The sequence below is a fragment of the Priceomyces carsonii genome (genome assembly GCF_900007245.1).
Source record: "Priceomyces carsonii strain CBS4050 genome assembly, scaffold: Debaryomyces_carsonii_scaffold_1, whole genome shotgun sequence".
In the NCBI taxonomy this organism is placed as follows: Eukaryota; Fungi; Ascomycota; class Pichiomycetes; order Serinales; family Debaryomycetaceae; genus Priceomyces; species Priceomyces carsonii.
In genome coordinates this window covers 2,115,841-2,138,112 of record NW_026946674.1, presented here as the reverse complement: position 1 = coordinate 2,138,112, position 22,272 = coordinate 2,115,841, and the positions used below count along the sequence as shown (strand labels likewise).

Sequence of the window (22,272 nt, the reverse complement as noted above, 5' to 3'; positions counted from 1 at the left end):
AATTTCAAAAGCGAGATAGGGATAAACTTATGAACTTAGCTCGTGAGCCATGATAATACTAGTTACCGTGATACTATGGTTGTTTGCATGTAGCACAGTAATATCGCTCATTATACTTTTAGGAAATGTTAAACTTTTAAGAGAAACTTGGGTTACAAGACTAAAAGAAAAAATTCTAAATTACATCAATTTAATCATTGAAGGTTGCATAATTATAAATGAAAAGTACTTTGATAGAAAGTTAAGCATCCTTATCAAGTGGATAGTACCAATATTATATCTTTCGATTGTGTCATTTTGCCTCTTGAAGTTCTTCCAATATACTTGGTACATATTGCCTCAAAATATTATAACCAATCCTTTGCATCAGATATACATTGCATTTTCTATTATAGCCGTCTATTTTACATATTTTATGGCAACATTTACTGACCCTGGAGTAATAAGGTATAATAATATACTGAAGTATGGATCTATGTTCAAAAGCAACGACTTGATTTTCTTCCAAGATCAAGTTTGTTCTACTTGCAAATTCATAAAGCCAGCGAGGTCTAAACATTGTTCTACGTGCGACAATTGCGTGGCTCTTTTTGATCACCACTGTGTTTTTATCAATAATTGTGTTGGCTACCGTAACTACGGCTTCTTTATGAGTTTTCTACTAACAAATATTAACTTTTTGCTTTACGGCGGTTATATATGTTTTAAAGCATTGCAAAATGTCAAAACATCGGAGATGAGTTACTGGAATATTATTGCTCGAACGAATGAAACAAATAAGATTACTGGAATCTTGATGTTTCTTGGGCTAATTTTTAGTGTTGTAGTAACCGTATTCACCGGTATGCATTTGAGATATATATATTTGGGAATCACTACAAATGAGCTAGAAAAGTGGAAAGACATTGAGCACTTAGTGAAGCTAGGCGTCTTGTATGAAATTTTAAATTCACCAATCAATCAAGAGAGATTTGTTGAAAAATGCGTTTTGGAGGATGAAACTTCTAGCAAAGTTGTTTTCATAAGTTTAAAAGATGAAAAAGTACTTTTCACGGAGGATGACTTGCATGATCATAATATAAGGGCAATAAAGTCAGTGGAAGATGACTTAATCAATATTTATGATAGAGGATTATGGAACAATATCAAAGAAAGGATGTTTCCAAGCTATGCAGTCGAGGGTTCTTGAATGTTTAGTCTTCGAAGTATTATGGGTGGGATTTGTATTTTTTCAATCTTTCTCCTTTTCGTAAAATCCAGCGATTCGGCAGCATTCACTTCCGATGCACTAGATGTAACCGTGAATCTCTGTCGAAGCTGCTTATTTTTCGCCTTTGATCGTAACATATCATTGAACACTTTAAAATAAACGGACTTTAATTTATGGTCAAAGAAGTTTTCTTGGTTATATAACACAGAATATACGAATAATCGAAACATATGCATGTCATATAGAGTAGCACTTTGAGGAAAGTACAGGGACAAGCTCTGAATATCGAACTTATGTAAAATCCAATTGCAAGCTACTGATCTTTCGCCATCTCGAACATTAATTTGATATTCACTATCAGGTGTTAAAAATGATAACTTATTCGCTGGCTTGAGATTGTTTTCAATAATACTGACTTTTTCATTTAAGGAAGTTGTACCACTCCAGTCTTTACTCTCATCATCTCCATAGCTTGATTTTTTCTTCTTTTTCTTTTTGGCTCTTGTTTTCTTTAACTGGTTAATCTCAATTCTATTATATATATCCTCCTCATCCTCAATATCCTTCAACGTCAAATTCATGCCCTGTTGTGCTTTCAAGAGAGGAAATAAGCTCATGATAAGGAAGTTCGCACATTTTGTATTAAATGTTTATCACCCATTAGACGTTACGACTAACTACACTACCGACATGTATAAAGAGGTCAAGAGGAGAGTATCAAAGAATATCTCAGTACTCTTTCCCTTTACCTTACGATGATATCATAAGACTCGATTTCCGTTCATACTATTTCAGTTCAGTAAGACAACTTGTCTTCTCGCTTGCATTTTCTCAATAAAAAAGGGTCCCACCCTATTTATACAGTATTTTGGGTATTGGACCCGCTTAAACACGGAGAAGGTTGAACAAAACTAACTTTCTAACTTCTAGTGCTCAATGGAAGAGTTTTTTGAAGATCTCAATTCAAATCTTACATTACTTACATGTAGACTTTCTTATGTAGAAAAGGTATGGAACCATAGGACGAAGTTCATCTGCCTTGAACAAAGATTATGTATCTTTCTAGTTATTAAGCTAAATTTGAATCCTGAGTAAAGACTGAGAGCGAAAAGCAATGATAGGGAGCAAACGGACCATCTCGTTTAATCTGAACTCTCTGCCCACGTTTCAATTGTTAAACAAGAATATTTGCATGAGTATTCCTTGTCGATGTCGTGTGAAAATAACGTTTATTTTCTTCGTGACATCAACATATTATTAAGAGAGTGCGATTATCTAAGGAGAAAGAACTTTTACGGCAGGGCGAACATTGATTGGTATCTCTAATATTTCAAGACAGAAAGTCATAAGATATGAACCAGAGTGGTGGAAGTCACCGAGGTGCACTGAACCTTGCTGAAGGCATCGACTTTGATAATAAAGATAGAGGAGAAGGAAAAAACAGTAACAGCGAAGGTCATGATAATCATAGGCTAGATTCTCGCTCTCACGACGCTGGAGATCGTCTATCTGGGGAGTACCTCGATGATAATTGGACCTCTAATTTACTTATGGACTCTGGAAATGAGATATTCTACAATATGGGTTTCGAGGGACATGGGGATTTGAATTCTGCAACTCTGACGAACCCCATTGTGCATAATATTTCGTATCAAAACGATGTTCATGTACCCGACAGTAAGCAACCTTCTCAGGATAACCATCAGAGTTTTGATGTAACAAAGGCTAGCGATCATACGAACAATCAGCTTGAGCAGTCAGTTTCATCTGTACCAGCGGAAGGATCAATTTCTGCCTCCAATGTCAATCAAAATAACAAATCATATACCAAGCAACGAAGGCCTTGTGACCATTGCAGAAGAAGGAAGACGAAATGTGTAATAATACCCAATACTAACAACTGTGTTCAATGTGAGTCTAAATCGCTCACTTGTACTTATGTTGGCCTGGCAATGAAGCGGAAGGCCGTGGACACAGATTCTTTTCAAAGTCTCAAGAGGAGAGGCGAAGGGCCGAATCAGCATTCAAATCTGGGCACTCCAATTGATGACAAGAATAAGATTATTCCACCAAATGTGCCAATTCGAGATGTTCCTCCTGTTCAGGATTACTCAATGATGAATAATTCTTTGTTACGAAAAACTCTCTCGTTACAATTTCCTAGGTCAAGTTTCTATGTGGGACCAACATCTTATCTTTACGACATAAATCTACTAAATTTGATCATTGATTCGAAAAATAATGATCAAGATAATCGAAGCAATAATGGCAAAGGTAATCTAGGAAAAATAGAGCAAGTGAATATAAATGACACCATTTCTTTAAGAAAAGTTAGTGATCGTGTTCAATTTGTTTTAAAGGACGATCAATCCCCTGAATCCTACCAGACAATATCCAACGACGTGGATAAAGTAGAGAAATTTATAGCGCCTCATGGTCAAATATTGATAGATCTTTACTTCAGGATAGTGCATCCCTCGTATCCAATACTCCACAAGAAAGTTTTTTTAGAAAAATATTCTAGAACGCATAGAGAGTTTAGTGCACCTTTACTAGCAGCTGTATATGTTTTGGCGATTCAATGGTGGGACTATGATCCGCAGCTAAATAGGTATCCAAAACCTGAAGTGGAATCGATATTGAAAATAGGTCTAAATAACTATTTGTTAGAGATTTTAAAAAGGCCAAAACTAAGTGCAGTTCAAGCAGGCTTGCTATTGCTACAGTGCAAACATATCTTGAGAAATTCTGCTATCAATAATTCTAATAGTAGTAATTCATCTCCTGTGAATGCTGCTACATCGACCTTCTGTGATACTGATTACAGTGAATGGGTATTATGTTCCCAGGTAGTGTCATTGGCAGAAGAACTAGGCTTAGGATTAGACTGCAATAACTGGAAGCTTCCGAAATGGGAGCGAGGTCTTAGAAAGCGACTTGCTTGGGCAACATATATGGAAGATAAGTGGCTAGCGTTGAAAAATTCTCGTCCTTCCCACATTAATGAAAATAACTGGGTGGTTGTTCTGTTAGTGGAAGAAGATTTTCCCGAAAAACATGGTGATGGTGATTTAAAGGAAGGTTCTTCTGATATTGACAATGGTAAGAAATTGTTCATGAATCTTATTCAGTTATCGACTATATTATCTGATATATTGAATGAATTTTATTCTATGAGGGCAATGAATGAATTGACGGATATCAACGATGTGTTGAAAATCGCAAAACCCCTACAATTAAGATTGAGAACATGGTACCATTCTTTACCCATCGAGCTTCAAATGAGCTCGGTGAAACAAAGAAAATTGTGTTCCAATGGGTATTTACAATTAGCCTACTTTGCAACGGAACTTACCCTTCATAGGCGTATCATTACAACCATATACCAACAAAAGATGATGGGAAATAACCTCCCGGACCAATTAGTCAGCGTGTGTCGATCAGCTGCTGAGACTCGATTGCTAGCCTCTGTTGAATTTGTCAGAGATTTGAAACCCGAACACATTCATTCCTTTTGGCATTCTTCCTCATCCTCAAATTTCGCATTAATTGGTACTTTTGCGGCGATTTTATTCATTTCTTCTTCTAGCAAAGAAGAGGCAGAATTTTACAAAGATCAGATCTTCAACTACAGATGGATTTTGAAGATATCATCTAAAGGATTTCATCAAGTAGGTGACGCTCTTCTTAAACTTGATCTCATACTAAGTCATATACCTGGACTTCTTAATGAGAGTGCCGAGCTTCCAATGGTTGTTCCAACAGTTATAGCTTCAGAAGACTCCAGAGCAAATGGATACAATCAGAACCAACCTGTATCATCTAGTATCTATCACTACCAAGGAAATGAATATTCAGAGATAAATGAACAAGGTCGACAACATAATACGTTACAACAGCCTCAATATCGAATGAATGGTCCACAAATGGCACCTCCTCTGCATCCCACACCACCTGTGTCTCATCAAAGTATGAATATTGGTGGGCTGTTCGTGTCACCTCTGTCCTCCCAAAGTTTATCACCAAAGGAATCTTTAAAACAAAGATCAGGACAAGTGTCCTCAAGAATAGAATCAGATAAACCAAGATCAAGATTAAACTCAAAACCTAATAGTCCCATAATTACGAGATCCCCAAATGATCAAAGAAGAAATATAAATTCGACCGACAAAGCTTCAGTAAATGCGGCACATTCTGATTAGACTACATCTTTCTTTAGGTAGAGTTCGCATACAGTTCGAACATAATGGGTTACTTTTCCATGATATATATAACTAAATATAGCCAAGGCGAATTGCCTTTTCTGTTTACAGTTCAGTTCAAATATTTGTAGACTAATGTGCTTATTGTAGACATATCTATCAATCAAAAGGAGTCAAATATGCTTCTGCGATGACTCTGGCTCTTGCATTCAAAAATAGTTTCATTTCACTTATCTCCTTGTCAACATCTTCCATGAACTCTATAATGAAATCAACAAGCTTATCTTTCAACATTTGTTCAGTATGGAAATTAGTGATCAAAAATGAGATGTCGTAACCTTTAATTGGAACCCTACGCAATATAAAAAAGTTTTCTGCTCGTGAAGTCAAGAATCTGGTGAACTTGTGTACTAAGATTTGTTCTATTTCATCCGCTTGTTTAATCTTAATAGAAACTCTGATCGAATTGATCGAGGGTTCGATAAGAATTTTCTCATTTTCATTTCTGGCTATCAACATGGGATTTAATATTAGTTCTGGATTATGCGTATTATCCACTTCAATTTCTGGCCTATTATGTCTTTCAACAAGTTGAGATGAGAAGTCTTCTAGGCATATTGCTGCGGTTAATGATGACCTTACGGCTGTCAAATATGGCTTCAATGATTGAGACTGGATACATGTTAATATTTTTATTCACTAAAATTATACATTTGTAAAGCATTGCTTTGAATTTCGACTATTTAGGGAAATCACTAAACGATGACAAAACTTACCATGATAAAGCCTTGATGAATGGAATTTCTAGATAAATACCTTGAGACTATCAATAATCCTGAATGGACTGGTTCGGTACCGAACCCTCAAATAGTTTTGTTGTGCATTGCACGACATTATGTATATATAGAGAGAGGCTAACTAATAATTAAGTAAGACAAGTTTCTGCTTAGAACGCTTACTTCCATTCTCATGATCATCGTCACGACGTCTACGCTTAGTTTCAGATTGATCTGCAAGCTCAAGTGTCCTCTTCGTGTCTCTCGGTATTTCGGGCTGATTCAAAATATCTATGAATTGATCAAATGTCTTTCTCAAGACATCGTCAAGTATATTCGAAGACTCTTCGGAATGAGAGTCATAGAAGTTATTAATTGTTCTTTCTAGTTCTCGAAATCGGTCAAGATGTGATATTCTTTTTTTAATCTCAGTAATATTGAGAACATCTTTCATCGTATAGTGCACTGATCTACCCTTGGACTCCAGGATTATTTTAACCAAATAACCCTTTGAGTCATCGGTGGAGTTATCAGCTACTACATGAATAAAGTCGCAATCTTTGTAGTGTTTGTAAAGCCATTGCGCTATTTCTCTAACTCCAAAATCAACGTCAGCCAAGTATCTCTCTTTTTCAAGTTCTCTTCTAGCCTTAGAATCACTTTTCAATTTCTCAAATACGAACTCAACATCGTTATCTTTTGGATGATCTAGGGTTAGGTCCAATATTGACAATCGTTCATCTTTTGCCTCTCTGAGAACATCGATGAAACTTTCCTTCGAACTAAATACAACATCAGAATGATACTTAGTGCTGTCGATTTTCCTTAAGTCCACGAGAACGCCTTCCACCAAGTCTGATTTCAATTGTAAAGTCTGCTTCTTCTCGTCAACAATGTCCCAAAATAATTCACTTGGGGTAGAGCCATTTCTCCCACAAATTTCTATAAAACTGTCCTTTTGCTCCAATATAGGAAAAAACTCTTTGAAACTTGAGTTTGCTGTAATATTCAATTCATTCAACGTGTTTTTAAAATTCTCTCTTGCTTTCCGATCAGACCTGTAATTTATTTTTTCTTGAGCACGAATTTTCTCTTTAATATCATCAACACCTTTGGAATATATTTTATCCTCATATAATTCTAGAATATCAAGTTTGTCAAGTATTGTGAAGTGTTTATTTGCGGTGAATCTTGGATCATCTTGAAGTTTATTATAAAGCTCTTGCCAAGCTGAACTATCAGAAACGATGCTTGGATTAATGCTAATTAAATATGTTTCCAACTCACTTAATGCTTGCTCCTTCTGTCGACTAATTGATTCATTATGTTTCCTTTCTAAACCTGAGACGAACTGATCATAAATTTTATATATTTCGCTATCAGGTACAATAGCATGATTGAAAATTGGGTTGTCGTCTTCAATGAGCTTTTGTTTAAATGTTCTCCAACGAGTAGTCAGGCTCATTTTGTTCAGTTTATAATAATTATTTAGAACATCGAGAAAGTTATTTTCAAAATCCTTGACAACCTGTGCTTTATTCAAGTGCTCCTCCTTTATCTTTGAAACTAGATATCCTTCAAATAATTTTCTTTTATGCAAAGAGTCTGGAATGGCCCAGTATACTGGGTTCTTAATGAACTTGGATATGACTGCTTGGAAGGACCACGTTGAATCTACTCCATTATCTTTAAGAAGTTTGATAAATGATTCCTCTGCATCTTGAAAAGAGCCAATGCCAGAAGGGTTGATCAATTCGTCAGTTTTCAAAGGCTTTGATTCAAGCTCGAGCTCAAGATCTGTCTTCTTTAAAGACGATTCACTTGGCGCATCTTTTTCATCTTTCTCCTGATGACTGTTCTCTTGTAACTCAGCTGGCTTATCCCATGTCGTTTCACCTGTCTCCTCATTATAATAATATTCAGTTCCCTCATCTGTTTTGAATATCTGCCATGTTAATTTCAATGCGGTTTCGCTTGGCTTGGACCAGCTCGTCTCCTGAGTCTTTTCATTGTAGTAGTATACTCTGCCCAGATCATCTTTGAATTCCTTCCACTGTTCCATGGCTGTACTTATACTGAAATTAATCGTGCTTAGATGATGAATATGGCTGCCGGAAATATTGGATTTGAAGTCGAATTTCCAATGAGATCATTTTCGAGATTAAATATTTTGACCTTTTTGCACCTATGTGAATCCACAAAAGAGTAATAAATTGATATAAGAAACTGAAGTTATTATCGAGAGCTCAAGAGAAGATTATTGAGCCAAGATGAGTAAAATTTTGTATTCAATTGAAGAATTGATTGCAATGAGGCACTCAAGCATACTAAAACTTGATCTTAGTCAATTGTTGCGGCAGCCACCATCTCAGCTGTATCGCTCATACCATGTAAGTAGGTCGAAAAAATTTCATTATCGGGAGGTTAATAATGGACTAAAAGATGCAAAAGATTACAGTACTTCATCAAGAGTAAAATTAGAGATGAAAGAGAGAAATTCTAAGACCTTTCGACCAAAAAAAGAATTCTCCTCAAGTGCAAGGTCCCAAATTCTCCCACAAGTTCCTGAATACAGAAATGAAAAAACAAATGTACCACTTCTAGGTACTCATGGCATCCCCGAGACTGTGAGACGACTGAACTCTGTTAGTTCGTTTAATGTTTATATAGTTCCAGTTTCTTACTCCTACCTGATAGCGCAAGAGAATCAGATCCCTATCAGATTTGTTCCAATTCCATATGTGATAGGCGCGATGAACTTCCATCACGATGAAAACCGAGATTCAGGGAGTTATAACTATCCAAAAAACGCTCGAGCGTCTGAAGAAGGTAGAGAATTGAAGAAAATGAGCCACGAAGATAAGAAGCGCCATCAACCAGCATCGAATTTTACAGATCGGGAAAGACTGCACCAAGAAACAACAAACGGAGATGGGGTGGGTATGGGAATCGAGGGAAAACTACACAATCAATACTTTGAAGTTAACGCCCCTAAGGCACGTAGAAAGACAAAATTTTCATGCGACCCTAACAGAGAGCCCAACAGCAGCAATCCATATTCCTTGACTGGTTTCTTTCCCTCGAATTTATTTTCTCAAGGTGTAACAAATAGTAATACTAGACAGACAACTCAGAAACTGCAAAATAGCTCTAGAGAAAGCACATATGACAACGAGAGCCACAGTATCACCGGATCCTCTTGCGATAGCTACAATATCCAGATTCAAATACCAATACTGAGCTGAATTTGACTCTACTCTTTATTGTGTAGATCAAAATATGATTTGGTTTACTAAGTTCGCATCGCATGTATCTTGCATTTAATTTTTCACTTCAAAATTGAGACTTCCTCAGAAACAAACTACGAACACCAGATTATGATGCCAGATAATGGCTTTGAATAAACTTAACGGTATTGAGTTAGATGAATGCATAAAATACACTCTCAGGAGTCCCGAATGGTGCTATTTCAACGTTCAAATGTAAGTTAAAAGACAAATTTCTTATTTGTTTCAAGAATCCCTTACTAAGACCAATTGCAAGACAACTAGGCAATCAAGAAGACAAGATAAATGATAAGACAGATGATAAAATAATAGACTTGGAGGTGGATAGAATAACCTGGAAATTAATTATCTCCGTCTGTTTGAAGAAACTATATGGACTACTAGGAGAGGCCTCGCATTTTGATGTGCTAATGAGTACAAAGTTGAAACTGTTGATACGTGTCTATTCTCAGGACCAAGAGATGTTTCAAAATAGTTTTCTATCATTCACATTTAAATTATCAGACTACTTGGGGAGATCGGATTTAGATATGATATGCTACATTAAGGTGATTAAACGCGCTAATTTCTTAGGATTGGTCATAGATGATGACTATTACGACCATTAGATGAATCAAGAAGCCATAAGAGCAAGATAGTGACCACGATTTGATGACCATATATATGCGTTAAATTTATATAGTTGTTGAAAATTCCATAGAATAACATTAAATTATCTATTTTAATAATTTAGCTACCTTAAACATCTTCTGTTAATCAATGGGATGAGTGGACTAAATATGTAGTTTGAGTGATCACATTCTTCTCATTTATCCAGCGGTGTTATGGCCTACTCATGTCAAGCACCCATTTAACATCACGTGTACAGATTATCGCGAGGCGACAAATGCAAGAACTCATATCAAGGCTGTAACTGTTAAATTTATCAATCAGCATTAGAGGTCTACTAAAGGATCTTAAGAATCAATTCGTAAAGAAGAGCCGTTTCTTAACCAGTAGTAAAGCTTTATTTTCAAAGGAGTGTTCATCTAAGTCAAGAAAGGATGAGGATCACCTTCTCAATTCTGTGGTGCTGTCTTGTGCTTCTGGTATTGATTAGCATAGTACTTGGAGAACTGGGACCTAAAATAGAAAGGACACTGAAAGGAAATGACCCTGCTAAGCAGATTATTTACTTTGATGATTCTTCGACTGTTTTAATTTTGAGGAGCCATAAGCTTTCGGTGTCTCACGATGATGGAAATAGCTGGAGTGATGTAAAAGAAACGAAAGATGAATCGGTTATACATTTTGAAATAGACCCGAATTTCAAAGATAGGGCGTTTGTATTTACGGCTAACGAGAAACAGTATGTCACTAACGATCAGGGAAAGTCATGGACAACCTTTAAGCTTCTAGGTGACGATGATAAACCGTTGTCCATTGATTCTATTCCGAAAGTCCATTTTAACTCGAAGAAGAGAGAATATGCTCTCATAGAAGTATATGACTGTCCTCCAAATGAGGGCTTTAACTCGAAGTGTAAAAAGATACATTTTTATACCGATAATGGATTCAAGACAAATCCAATGAAGTTAAAGTCAGAGCTTAATCATTGTCGTTTTGCTAAATCTTCCTCTAATTTTGAAGGTGGTAATGATGAAACAGTTTATTGCACTGTAAATAAGCTAAACTCCTTTGGACATGTTGTGGAATCATATCTCTCATTTTCAAATGATTTTTTCAAAACATCTGAAGACATAGATCATGGTTTAGTGAAGTCGGCTTTCATAATTGATATAAAATTTGAGCAAACCTTCATGGTGATAATTGTGCAGAACGATAAATTTAACAAGAAGTCTGTGGTGTCATTATTGGTTTCTAAAGATGGCAAGAATTTTAGGGAAGCCGATCTTAAGGTTAATGTCTCATATGGGATAATGGCTTATTTGGAATCATCCCCTCTGTCATTATTCTTATCTGTTATGGATTTTTCGAGCTCTATGGTGTCATTGTCGACAGTATATGCATCTGATTCCTCTGGCTTGAAGTTTACTAAAATCCTTTCTAGTATAGAAGGTGGCGCAATCGAGAAAGTTCAAACTATTGATGGAGTTTGGTTGGCTAATGTGGCAGAAGATAAAGATGGTAAGAAATCTGATAAGAATCTACTTGATTTGTTCTTAGGTGGTTCTTCTAAATTAATTTCTTCCAAGATCACATACAACAATGGAAAGGATTGGTCCCCCTTAAAGATCATCGATGATGATTCGTGTAAAGTTGAAGATGGCTGCTCTCTACACTTGATCAGTCCTGTTGAGAGAGACGGTAGAGGAAAATTTGTAACAGGACCAACACCTGCTATTTTGGTAGGCATTGGTAGCAAGGGAAAGCACTTGAGCAGAGATATAAACGATATGAATACGTGGGTGTCCAGAGATGGTGGTTTGACTTGGAAGTTTTCTCTTGAAGAGCCGTGTTTGTTCTCTTTCGGTGATTTAGGAAATGTCATTTTAGCGAGCCCCATTCATGAACGCGATTCAAAAACATTTGATACCAAAAAATTAATTTACTCATTGGATCAGGGTAAATCGTGGACAACAGAAGAACTAGGAGAATCAGTCTTTCCCGAAATATTGTCTACCACAGTGGATGGAACGTCGACTAAATTTATTCTCTCGGCAATATACGACGAAACTCCGGACGATAATTCTGATCTCAAATTTTCGGAAGCAATTTACACTATTGACTTTGGTGAAGTATATGGTGGCGCTAAATGTCAGAAGAAAGATTTCGAAGAAATATACGCTCGGGTTTCGGAGGATCAGAAACCTATCTGTATTGACGGTCATAAGGAGAAGTTCATAAGACGAAAGCAGGACGCGAAATGTTTTGTTAATAGCTTATTCGAGGATATCAAGGTGTATGATGACCCTTGTCCTTGTACTGACGCCGATTTTGAGTGCGCTGATGGGTTTAAATTAAATACTGGTACCAATACGTGCGATCTTGTCGATGCCAGGGTTAGTGAACTTTGTCAGAGTAAGAAGTCAAAGGTATTAAAGTTGCCCGCAAAAGTACATATTGAAGGTAATACATGCTCTTTTGGAAAGAAGAAGCCTAGTGAATTCGTCGACACAGTCGACATTAAGTGTGCAGATTATCTTAAGCAAGATACGACAAAGGCGATCAAGTCGAGTTCGCACAAATTTGATGGAGAGCTTGCCGAATATATTTACATTGAAGATAATGCATCAGCAGGCGAGAATGTTATCGTGAAAAGCAAAAATGACAAGGTGTTTATATCAAATGATGGTGGAATAAGTTTCAGTCAGCTCAATGTCGAATCGATCGTAGGTGTATTTGCATACAAGTCTCAGGTTATTCTCATCACAGAGTCTACAACATTTTATATCTCTTTTGATGGCGGTAATCTGTTTCTGAAAATGACTGCCCCGTCTACGCCTTCACGCGAATCAAAAGTTTTCTCTCCTCACAAAACAGATCCTAACATGTTTATATGGCTAGGTTCTGGTGATTGTGATAACAATATGGGTTTCAATTGTCCCCTGATTGCTTATGTAACAAAGGATGGAGGTCAAACCTTTCAACCATTAAAGAAGGATGTTCTTACTTGTGACTTTGCTGGGCCAGTATTTGACCCACAAACGGAAGAAAACAAGAATTTGATTTATTGCTTAGCTAAAGAAAAACTGAATCCCAAATTAGAGATATTGTCGTCTAACGACTTCTTCAAGAGCTCTAAAGTATTATTTGAATCAGCAGTGGGTTATGCTTTTACCGGAAAGTTTTGTGTCGTTGCTTTAATAGGTGAAAAGGAACAGTCGTTAAAGGCAAAGGTTACTGTTGATGGCGTGACATTTGCTGATGCTGATTTCCCTTCTGATTTGCACGTTGATTATCAACAAGCTTACACGATTCTTGATTCGGCTTCTGAGGCAATCTTCATGCATGTCACCACAAATCCAAAAGAAGGGCATGAATATGGGTCTATATTAAAGTCGAATTCTAATGGTACTTCATATGTTTTGTCTCTCGATTATGTTAATAGAAATCGAGTTGGATATGTTGACTATGACAGAATTGAGGGCATAGAAGGTATCATAGTAGTTAATAGAGTACAAAATCATAACTCTAACGACCCCAAGATTCTCAGGACTCAAATTAGTTATAATGATGGTGCAGAATGGGCTTACATCAATCCGCCTATTGTGAATTCCAAAGGAAAGAAATATTCGTGCTCCGGGCAGCCTTTAGAGAAATGCTCTTTGAATGTTCGTGGCTATACGGAGAGGCCAGACTATCGAGATACATTTTCTTCAGCATCTGCCACTGGTTTAATGTTTGGAGTTGGAAGCGTCGGATCTTCCCTAGAAGGCGACGAGAAAAGTTCAACATTTATGACAACTGATGGGGGTATCACATGGAAGGAAGTAGTCGAAGGTGTTTATATGTGGGAGTTTGGAGATCGTGGAACCATATTGGTTTTAGTAAATGCTAAGGAGCCTACTAATAACGTTTTGTTTTCTTTGGACGATGGTCACTCATGGAATAAGTACGAATTTTCTAAAACTCCAGTTGAAGTTTTAGATTTGGCAACGGTTCCATCAGATACTTCAAGGAAATTTTTGGTGTTTGGGAAAGACCAAAATGAGCCCTCTATAACAGTTTCTTTCTCCCTTGATTTCACTCAAGTTCATAACAGGCAATGCCAAATCGACCTAGACAATCCTGATAATGATGATTATGAATTTTGGTCACCTAAGCACCCATTACTTCCTGACAATTGTCTTTTTGGTCATGAAGCTAAATATTTGCGCCGTGCAAAAGGTCACTATGACTGCTTTATTGGAAGTGCGCCTCTGAAAGAAGGATTTAAGGTCATCAGAAACTGTAGTTGTACTAGAAGCGATTTTGAATGTGACTACAACTACTTCAGAGACTCTGATGGTACATGTAAACTCGTTAAGGGCCTTTCACCTTCCAATCGCAAGAATGAAGAATGCAAGAAGCCAAACGCATTCGAGTACTTTGAACCTACTGGGTATAGAAAAGTTCCGTTGTCAACTTGTGTTGGCGGTAAGAACTTCGATACTTGGAATGCTCGCCCTTGTCCCGGGAAGGAAAAGGAATTTAACAAGCATTATGGAAAAGAAGTTAAAGGATATAAGCTATTTTTTTTAATTGCAATCCCGCTCTTTGTTTTTATATTTGCAACTTGGTTTGTTTATGATAGAGGTATTCGCCGTAATGGAGGCTTCAAAAGATTCGGACAGATTCGATTAGATACTGAAGATGATGACTTTCAACCTATTGAAGACAATGAAGTGGATAAAGCTGTTAATAAAATAGTCAGAGGTGGTATTTTTGTTGCCGCTGTGGGAATTGCAGGTTTTAAAACTTTACAGAAATTTGATCGCGTTATATTGAACAAAATTGTCTCAACTGTCTTTCGCCGTCACCCTGGTGAGAGGAGATATGTACAAGTTCCAAGCTTTGACGAAGAGGAGGAACTTTTTGGCGACTTTCGCGATGATCACGAAGATGGAATTAACGACGATCAAGTGAATTTTGACTCACAAGAACCTGAAACTGCGGGGGATGATTATCCTAACAATTTAGAGCAGGGTAATACAGACTCACGTCTATTCGATATAGATGATCAGTCTGACGAAGAGTCTTCACGTCCAGAGGCTTAGTTTTCAACGTTCAAAACTGACTGGGTTCAAGAAATAACTATAGTAGCGGATTTCTCGATTCAGTTATGCGACTACAATTAGCTCAAGTACTTTTAATTATGATAAAGTTAATAAAATGCGTCATTAGTATATACTATTCAAGCTTCCCTGTTTCGTCTATTGGATCAAAAAGTTGAAGCATAACACAGGAATATATTTACTTTTTTTTAACATGAAGTTTATTGAACAAAAGCAAATATTGTGATTTTCTCTCTAGCAATATAAACTTTCTCTTACTTCATCTTTGTAGATCTATTTCATGCAATAAGTCGTGGGGACTCACTGCATTCATCATGTCCTTTTCTTGAATTCGTTGGTCCGTATCACTGTCACGGTGCCGTTTTCTAAATAATGCAAAATAAGGGATTAAATACAATAACCCCAAAAAGGTTGTCGATCCTAAAGCACACGCTAGTGATATCCCGACAACCTTTCCCTTAGATAAATGTCCTACTTTAAAGTCCTTAGATGACTGGAAGCCATATGAGTCTTTAAATAGCATAGAATAAACATTACCTATCCCAGATCCTGAGTCAGCAGTAAAAAGATAAGGCTGCCAATGAGAACCATTAAACAACGCTACATTGCTAGGCCCGAACCCTTTGATAGAAAAGTTTCCACACACCGCAAGGATTTTATCCAGGTCAAAATAGGCCTCGCTGCTGTGTTTGTTGGATTCAGATAACTGTAGAAGTAATAGATCACCATAAGAGCTATGCAGATCAAATATTATATCGTCATCTATGCTGTGCCATTTCTTTCCATCAAATGCACTTAAAAAATTCTTTCCATACGCAATAATTCTCCCACCAAGTCCATTATTCTTATCTGTCATAATAAACCTGGACACTATTTTCTCGGAACCAAGAGCATTTAAAGTTGAAGCTGTTTTGAAGGAGGATTTTTCAAAGTTGTATGTAGCAAAATTGACACTTTTACCATTATACGTCAAGTTTCCACTAATCAAGACATCACTAGAGCTGTAAAATTTGATATCAGTGACGGTTCCATCAAGAACTTGATCTTGTTGTGGATTATTCCACCTTGTATTTTTCAAATCATAAATGCATAATCCAGGACAGCTGAGTGATCCAGCGGAGTCAAAATTGCCCCCCACAAGTAACTCATGGCTCTCCTCGTGTAAAACAATGGCGTTAACTTCAGAGTTGTCACCTTTACTCAGGGATAATGCCGCTGGCTGGGTATCTAAGAATGCATTATCCTTCATATTGTAAATAACGACACCCAAAACCGTTGTAGAATCCCTAATAGTCAAAGAGCCGTTAGTGCCAATAAATAAATATTTACCAGAGGAGTCCGCATATAATGCCAGAACACTTGTATTAGATTCCCATTTCACCTTGTCTTTTAACAGTTCAAAACCACCATTTTTTGAATGATCATTTATGAAGCCGATATTCGCCGTACTTGCAGATTTGAAGGTACCACCTACTACACTAAGGGACTCATTAACATAGAATGATTCTCTAATAAAGCCATTTCCCTCTTCAATTGAAGCGTTGAAGCTCGTAATATCTCCTTCATCATTTAGGAGAGCTTGATCTCTAGAGTAGATGTCCATGACATTCAAAGATACACCTGCAAAAAATTGTCTTGATCCATTCAGCCCTACTGCTTGAGTAACATCAAGGGTATAGTCGCCATCTTTCAACCATACATGATTCGTGTTGTCCCAGGTCAAAAATGTTGACTCTGAGGAAAATATAAAATATTCTGTGCCATTCACGGTTAGGTTGCAAAAGGAATCAAATTCTTCCTCGATATAATCATTTCCAAATCCAAACCATTTATTTTGGGACCAGATGGCAAAATTGTTAATAGCAGAAGTAGAACTATTTTTCTTCGACAAGTCACTTAAAACTGTTGAGCTATTTTCTTCTTTGAGCTGAAATTCTCCAGTCAATATTGAACTGTTACCATAATTGAATATCTTCGAGATGGTGTTATTTATCAAGACATTTTCAAAAGACTGGAAACTCGACGCATCTCTCTTTTGAATATTTGAGAGCACAGTCTCATTGGAGGTTGTATTAAATTCTTTCACATCTACTTTCATTAAGTTATTGTCTTTTAAATCCAAGTACTTCGAGCTGCTGTTGAGACGACCCAAAATTAATAAGGATTCTTTATCAGAATTCTTATAAACGTTCAACTCATCTACGCTGGAGTCCTTTGATAGAAGAGAACTTAACCAGTTGACCGTTGAGTTCCCAACGTAGCTGTTTTTCTCACTAATCAGTGTTTTATTATTAACCTTTTTGAAAACGTTATGCTCATCAAAAGAAGAGAAATTAGACAACGAATATTCAAATAAGCCGTTCAACTTCATATTAGTAACAACAGATTTGTTTTTCGAGCTATCTGTATGATTAGTGTGGTTGCTATAATATTTGTCTAAAGAGACAATATTTGCCAAAATTTTATCCACAACGATCCATTTTTGATTTGAATCAACCAAAGAGCTATCATAAGAGATGTGAATTTTGTTCTCTCCATCGTTTGAGGCAGCACCTTTCAAATGCCCATAATACAAATAGTCAAACTTATCATACTCATTATTTTGATAAATTAACTTTGAAGTTAATACTTGATCTTCGTTATCAATAACTGAAACATTGAGGATGGACCTATAATCACAAGATCCGTCTGCAATGCATCCTGGGGTAGTCATTATGATTGAATAATTACCTGAATATGAAATATTTGGGTACAACGTGATTTCTGCACTAGAGTCAGTAGACACTAAATAATTTGTATCTGTGATATCCGAATCCAAGTTTCTGATTGATTGAAAATCACCACTGCTTTCCGATGAGCTAGCTTCGACGTCATTGTCACAGTTTGGATCATTTAATGTATTATTACCGTAAACAATGATAGTATTCAGATATAATTCAAATCCTGCTAAAGCACCCTTTTCACCATACCAGTCAAGAACCGTGACTCCTATCTTATCAATGGCAACTTGATCATTGAAAGCAAACTCTTGATAATTATTACCATAACCGAGAGTTTTTGTTTTTGTTGCTGGATCATAATAAGTCGTAAAACTACCGTCTTCATCAACGAACTTCGACGAATCAGCAATTTTTTCACTATCTCTTTTATTTTGCTTTGTTGCGTCCGTCAAGTTCGATAAAGTCATTAAAGGACACCATGCATCACAATAACTGAGAACATTAGTGACTGGGTCAATATAGGTAAGATTCATGATACCATTGTTTGGATAAGAGTAAATTCTAAAGAGTTTGACACCATTGGATCCTTGAGGAATGTATAATCGAGATTTGGTAGGGGTAACACCCTTAGCTTCGTCTGGTAATTCTGCTGCCCATTCTCCTCCAGACCCAGGCTCGACAGACCACTCATCGTTTTTTGAAGGACATATCAAGGAGCTCAAGTCACTCCCTTCTTCGTTTACACTCGTAAAAGTTGCATGCTTAAGTGAAATCATCTGTTCAGCAGTAATTAGGGAGGAATTAGTCGAATTCTTCTTCTTAGTTTTGTTGGAGTGTGATGTATGTGTTAATAGCTCTTTCAAGCCTAATGTGTTAAAACTGCCCCCAAATATAATCGAGCCATTCTCTTCATCCCCTTCATCGAATATCTTGGTGATGGCATTTATTGAAGAATTTTTACCAAATCCTTTGAATAATGGAGTTGACAATGTCTCAGACGTTTTGTTATAAATTGCCAACCCGTACGTATTATTATACTTGAAATCTCCCCCCAAATATACAAGATCACCATCCACAAACATCGTTTTCACTTCTCCATCAGATATGCCCTTTTGATTTGTCTCATCCCTCTGTTTATTGGAAGAGCTCGGGAAAATCTCTGAAAATTTATTATCATCAAAATTATATATTATGGGACTCGATGTTTTTTTATCGTTAAGCTCAGTGAAATTTCCAGAAATTACCACACTGTTCTCTGATAACTCAGTTATTTGATATATTTGACCATTCACGGAACCAACTGTGAAGAAATCCCCCAGCTTTGTCTTCACGTAAAAATTACTGTCGCCATTTGATGCCCTTGCACTAGTTAATAGTGAAGCTGAAGTGTTATACTTATAGATCGATAAAGATTCAAATTGACCGAACAACCCTAACCTTCCTCCGAGATCACTGTAGTCCAACAGAGGTTGTTTCAAAGGTGTCCCTAGTGTGGATCCTGACGTGATCATCATCAGTGCAAAGAAAACCCATAGCACCACCACTACATTCCATTTCTTATGCTCAAATTTCCGCACCGGAGACACATTTAGTCGAGAGATCCCATCCATTCGTGATTAGAGCTACGATGTTCTCTCTAGTAATCCACTTTCTTTTTCTTTCTTAGCAATAAAATGTGTTGTGTTTTTTTTTTTGGGAAGTAAAATTTCTATGAATAATCGTGTGTCTAATTCACGAAAAAGATCTGCTATGAGATCAAGCTTTTCATACAACTAAGGCTACACCTGAAACACTGCAATGAATGAATATCCGTTGCAAGAAGAGCTGTATTTCTGTACTAATTGAAAATGCCTTGACCTTCTTTACTACTCACCGTAGATCATACATTGAACTTTCCATTTGGACAGTGTCGTCTAAGAGACATGAGGTCGTCTATGTCTTAGTGTAACGTAATGCTCGCTTTTGATTGATGCCAATTGCACCACCGTTCAGAGATCGGAACGTTTTGTTTAGTTTACAGCCGAAATAGGAAAGCATTAACAGCATTTTACAAGTTAAGATGATCGCGCAAAATCATAGCTGAAACATTCCTACTTGGCACTACTTTATAGGACATGTTTTACAGTTTAGCATTTCGCTGTGTATATGCCGGCCAATTCTTAAGGTGTACGGCAAGAGTTGTACCCTCGCCAGTATGGGTGGTACAATAGCAGATTAGAAAGAATGCTGATTGCAGGTTACCTAATTGGAACCGCTAAAACTTAAAATTGTAGCGATAAATTCATATTTATCTTATATTGAGAATTCTGTGGAGTTGAGACACCAAGTAGAAAGTACTAGTTTTGACTCTTGATCCACCGATTTATCTTCGAAAGTAAAGTGCTTGTTGAAGGAGTGTACGATGTCAGCGGTAAAGGAATACCCTGAAGGGATGGATCCGTACGCGGCGAGGCAACACCTCTTACATCATACCTATTCGCCTTTGATATCGATAGAGTCTTCAGTGAACAGCGACATTTTAATACGATCTATACTTAATGTGAAAGATGTTTCTTTGTTGCAGATTCTTCAACCGTACGGAAATAATGCAAAATATGGTATCCCAAATCAATTGTTCAAGATTGTGAACAGCCAGTTAATAACAAAGAATTACCCAAGTTTTCCTGTCCGATTTGAACCAACACTACCTGAACTTATTTCTATTGATCAGGCTTCGAATAATAAGAGCGGCAACCAGTTGAATCAATTGTTCAGTATTAGTTCATTGGAGTTACTTATGACATCCATTTCACAAAGTGGGCTGAGAGGTAACGATTTATATCTTGACTTTTTCTCCAAAATAATATCTTCAAACAAAATTGTGCCTTTTGAAACATTTAATCATCCAGTTGCGCAGATATTCGTTATTGACTACGAAAATGATTCAATTGAAGAATTAAGAAAGCTTATTGTAAATTTCAGAAATTTTCCATTCCCTAAATATTTCCAAATTGATGACTTGCTTGTTCATGCATTTGTATTCTTTGATTCTACTAAGATATCACACAGCGAAATATCCGAATTTCAAATTAAAATTAAAAATCATTTGAATATACTTTCAACTGCCTTACCAGTTGACGACCTAAGTAAGGACGATTTAATTAACTTGCCCTTGAATGAAAATTCGACAATCGAAGAAGACTTGCAGCGAATTTCATTAAATGATCAGTTAAACACCATTAAAATTCCCACTTCATTAGACCTGATTATTAGAAGTAAAGTGTTTGAATTCGTAAGCAAATGTTTAGTACCTCATATGCAAGAGAAAACAAGACAATGGGATGATCAGTTTCTACAACCTAGAAGATCCATTACGAATAAGTTTTTTTCTGCGTCGAAAAGGCTATTCAATAATGATAATATTGCTTCCTCTACATTCGAATATCAAGGTAACTATTACCACAAGTCCTCTCCTGAGCAAATAATTAGAAAATTGGCAGACTGGTCTTTAATTTTAAATGATTTTAAGTATGCTTATTCTACTTATGACTTGATTAAGAGAGACTTCACTAATGACAAAGCATGGGCATATGTTGCTTCTACGCAAGAAATGTGTATTGTATCACTCTTATTAGCTCAAACTCAACAAATAACAAATGTGACTGCGCCGGATAGAGCGACGTTACGGAAAATAAGGCATGATATTGTGGAGCCATTTGTTGACAACCTTTCTTATACTTTCAAATCAAGACTAAATTTGAAGACTTATAGCATTAAAACGATACTAATAATAGTTGAATTGTTATTGAGTATGAGTTTGACCTTCAACATATCTTGGTGGTGGAATGATTTGATCGAAAAATATCTTTGTAAATGTATTAACGAGTTTGATACACATTTGGCGTCAAGAAATCAAGATCTGCAAGTTATCAGAGCTTTGCTTTATGAAAGATTGGGGTACTGCAGTGGTAAGTTAGTTTTTCTCACAGATAAATATCGATATTTACTTCGAATTGACTTTCAGGAGGAGAAAAATGAACCACCTGATGATGGGTTTTATCATAATGTTAAGAAACTAAAGGTTCCTGAAAATAATAGCATTCTTGGGCTTACTAGGTTCAGAAAATCGTCAATATGGTATTTGTTATCAATTAAGGAATGGCTAATTTTAAAAAATTACGAGCAAGCTGTAAGGCTCATTTCTAATGTGAGGTATAATTTCATAACTTCGCATCTTACTGATAAATGGTACGATAGAAGCGATTTATTGTTAGGTTTCATTAAGAGAACTATAGAAGAGCATGATTCTCGCATCACTACAAAAACCAATTAATTCCTTGCATATTTTTTGTTCCCTAATTCAAAGGATGAGCTTTTGTAA

At 36.5% G+C, this 22,272-nt stretch overlaps 9 protein-coding genes across 9 annotated transcripts; 6 read left to right on the top strand and 3 right to left on the bottom strand.

Moving 5' to 3' along the window:
- Window positions 1-49: 49 nt before the first annotated feature.
- PRCAT00001182001 (palmitoyltransferase) lies at window positions 50-1,189 on the top strand (the record flags this gene model as incomplete). Its single annotated transcript, XM_062950948.1, has 1 exon — window positions 50-1,189. One exon carries the CDS (start codon window positions 50-52, stop codon window positions 1,187-1,189), a length of 1,140 nt encoding a protein of 379 aa, XP_062807999.1.
- A 1,373-nt stretch (window positions 1,190-2,562) lies between these two features.
- DAL81 (Dal81p) lies at window positions 2,563-5,412 on the top strand (the record flags this gene model as incomplete). The annotated part of the gene is made up of 1 exon (XM_062950947.1): window positions 2,563-5,412. One exon carries the CDS (start codon window positions 2,563-2,565, stop codon window positions 5,410-5,412), a length of 2,850 nt encoding a protein of 949 aa, XP_062807998.1.
- Window positions 5,413-5,571: 159 nt separating this feature from the next.
- ARC19 (Arc19p) lies at window positions 5,572-6,136 on the bottom strand (the record flags this gene model as incomplete). The annotated part of the gene is made up of 2 exons (XM_062950946.1): window positions 5,572-6,084; window positions 6,113-6,136. 2 exons carry the CDS (start codon window positions 6,134-6,136, stop codon window positions 5,572-5,574), a joined length of 537 nt encoding a protein of 178 aa, XP_062807997.1.
- A 194-nt stretch (window positions 6,137-6,330) lies between these two features.
- On the bottom strand, window positions 6,331-8,250 carry PRCAT00001178001 (uncharacterized protein; the record flags this gene model as incomplete). Its single annotated transcript, XM_062950945.1, has 1 exon — window positions 6,331-8,250. The coding sequence occupies one exon, from the start codon at window positions 8,248-8,250 to the stop codon at window positions 6,331-6,333; it is 1,920 nt and encodes a 639-aa protein (XP_062807996.1).
- Window positions 8,251-8,458: 208 nt separating this feature from the next.
- Window positions 8,459-9,433, top strand: PRCAT00001177001 (uncharacterized protein; the record flags this gene model as incomplete). Its single annotated transcript, XM_062950943.1, has 1 exon — window positions 8,459-9,433. One exon carries the CDS (start codon window positions 8,459-8,461, stop codon window positions 9,431-9,433), a length of 975 nt encoding a protein of 324 aa, XP_062807995.1.
- A 183-nt stretch (window positions 9,434-9,616) lies between these two features.
- Window positions 9,617-10,083, top strand: PRCAT00001176001 (uncharacterized protein; the record flags this gene model as incomplete). Its single annotated transcript, XM_062950942.1, is given in 2 exon segments — window positions 9,617-9,670; window positions 9,676-10,083. Coding segments are annotated over 2 exon segments (462 nt in total).
- Window positions 10,084-10,518: 435 nt separating this feature from the next.
- Window positions 10,519-15,174, top strand: PEP1 (type I sorting receptor; the record flags this gene model as incomplete). Its single annotated transcript, XM_062950941.1, has 1 exon — window positions 10,519-15,174. One exon carries the CDS (start codon window positions 10,519-10,521, stop codon window positions 15,172-15,174), a length of 4,656 nt encoding a protein of 1,551 aa, XP_062807993.1.
- A 277-nt stretch (window positions 15,175-15,451) lies between these two features.
- Window positions 15,452-19,522, bottom strand: RAX2 (Rax2p; the record flags this gene model as incomplete). Its single annotated transcript, XM_062950940.1, has 1 exon — window positions 15,452-19,522. One exon carries the CDS (start codon window positions 19,520-19,522, stop codon window positions 15,452-15,454), a length of 4,071 nt encoding a protein of 1,356 aa, XP_062807992.1.
- Window positions 19,523-20,313: 791 nt separating this feature from the next.
- On the top strand, window positions 20,314-22,224 carry GSG1 (Gsg1p; the record flags this gene model as incomplete). Its single annotated transcript, XM_062950939.1, has 1 exon — window positions 20,314-22,224. The coding sequence occupies one exon, from the start codon at window positions 20,314-20,316 to the stop codon at window positions 22,222-22,224; it is 1,911 nt and encodes a 636-aa protein (XP_062807991.1).
- Between the last annotated feature and the right edge of the window lie 48 nt (window positions 22,225-22,272).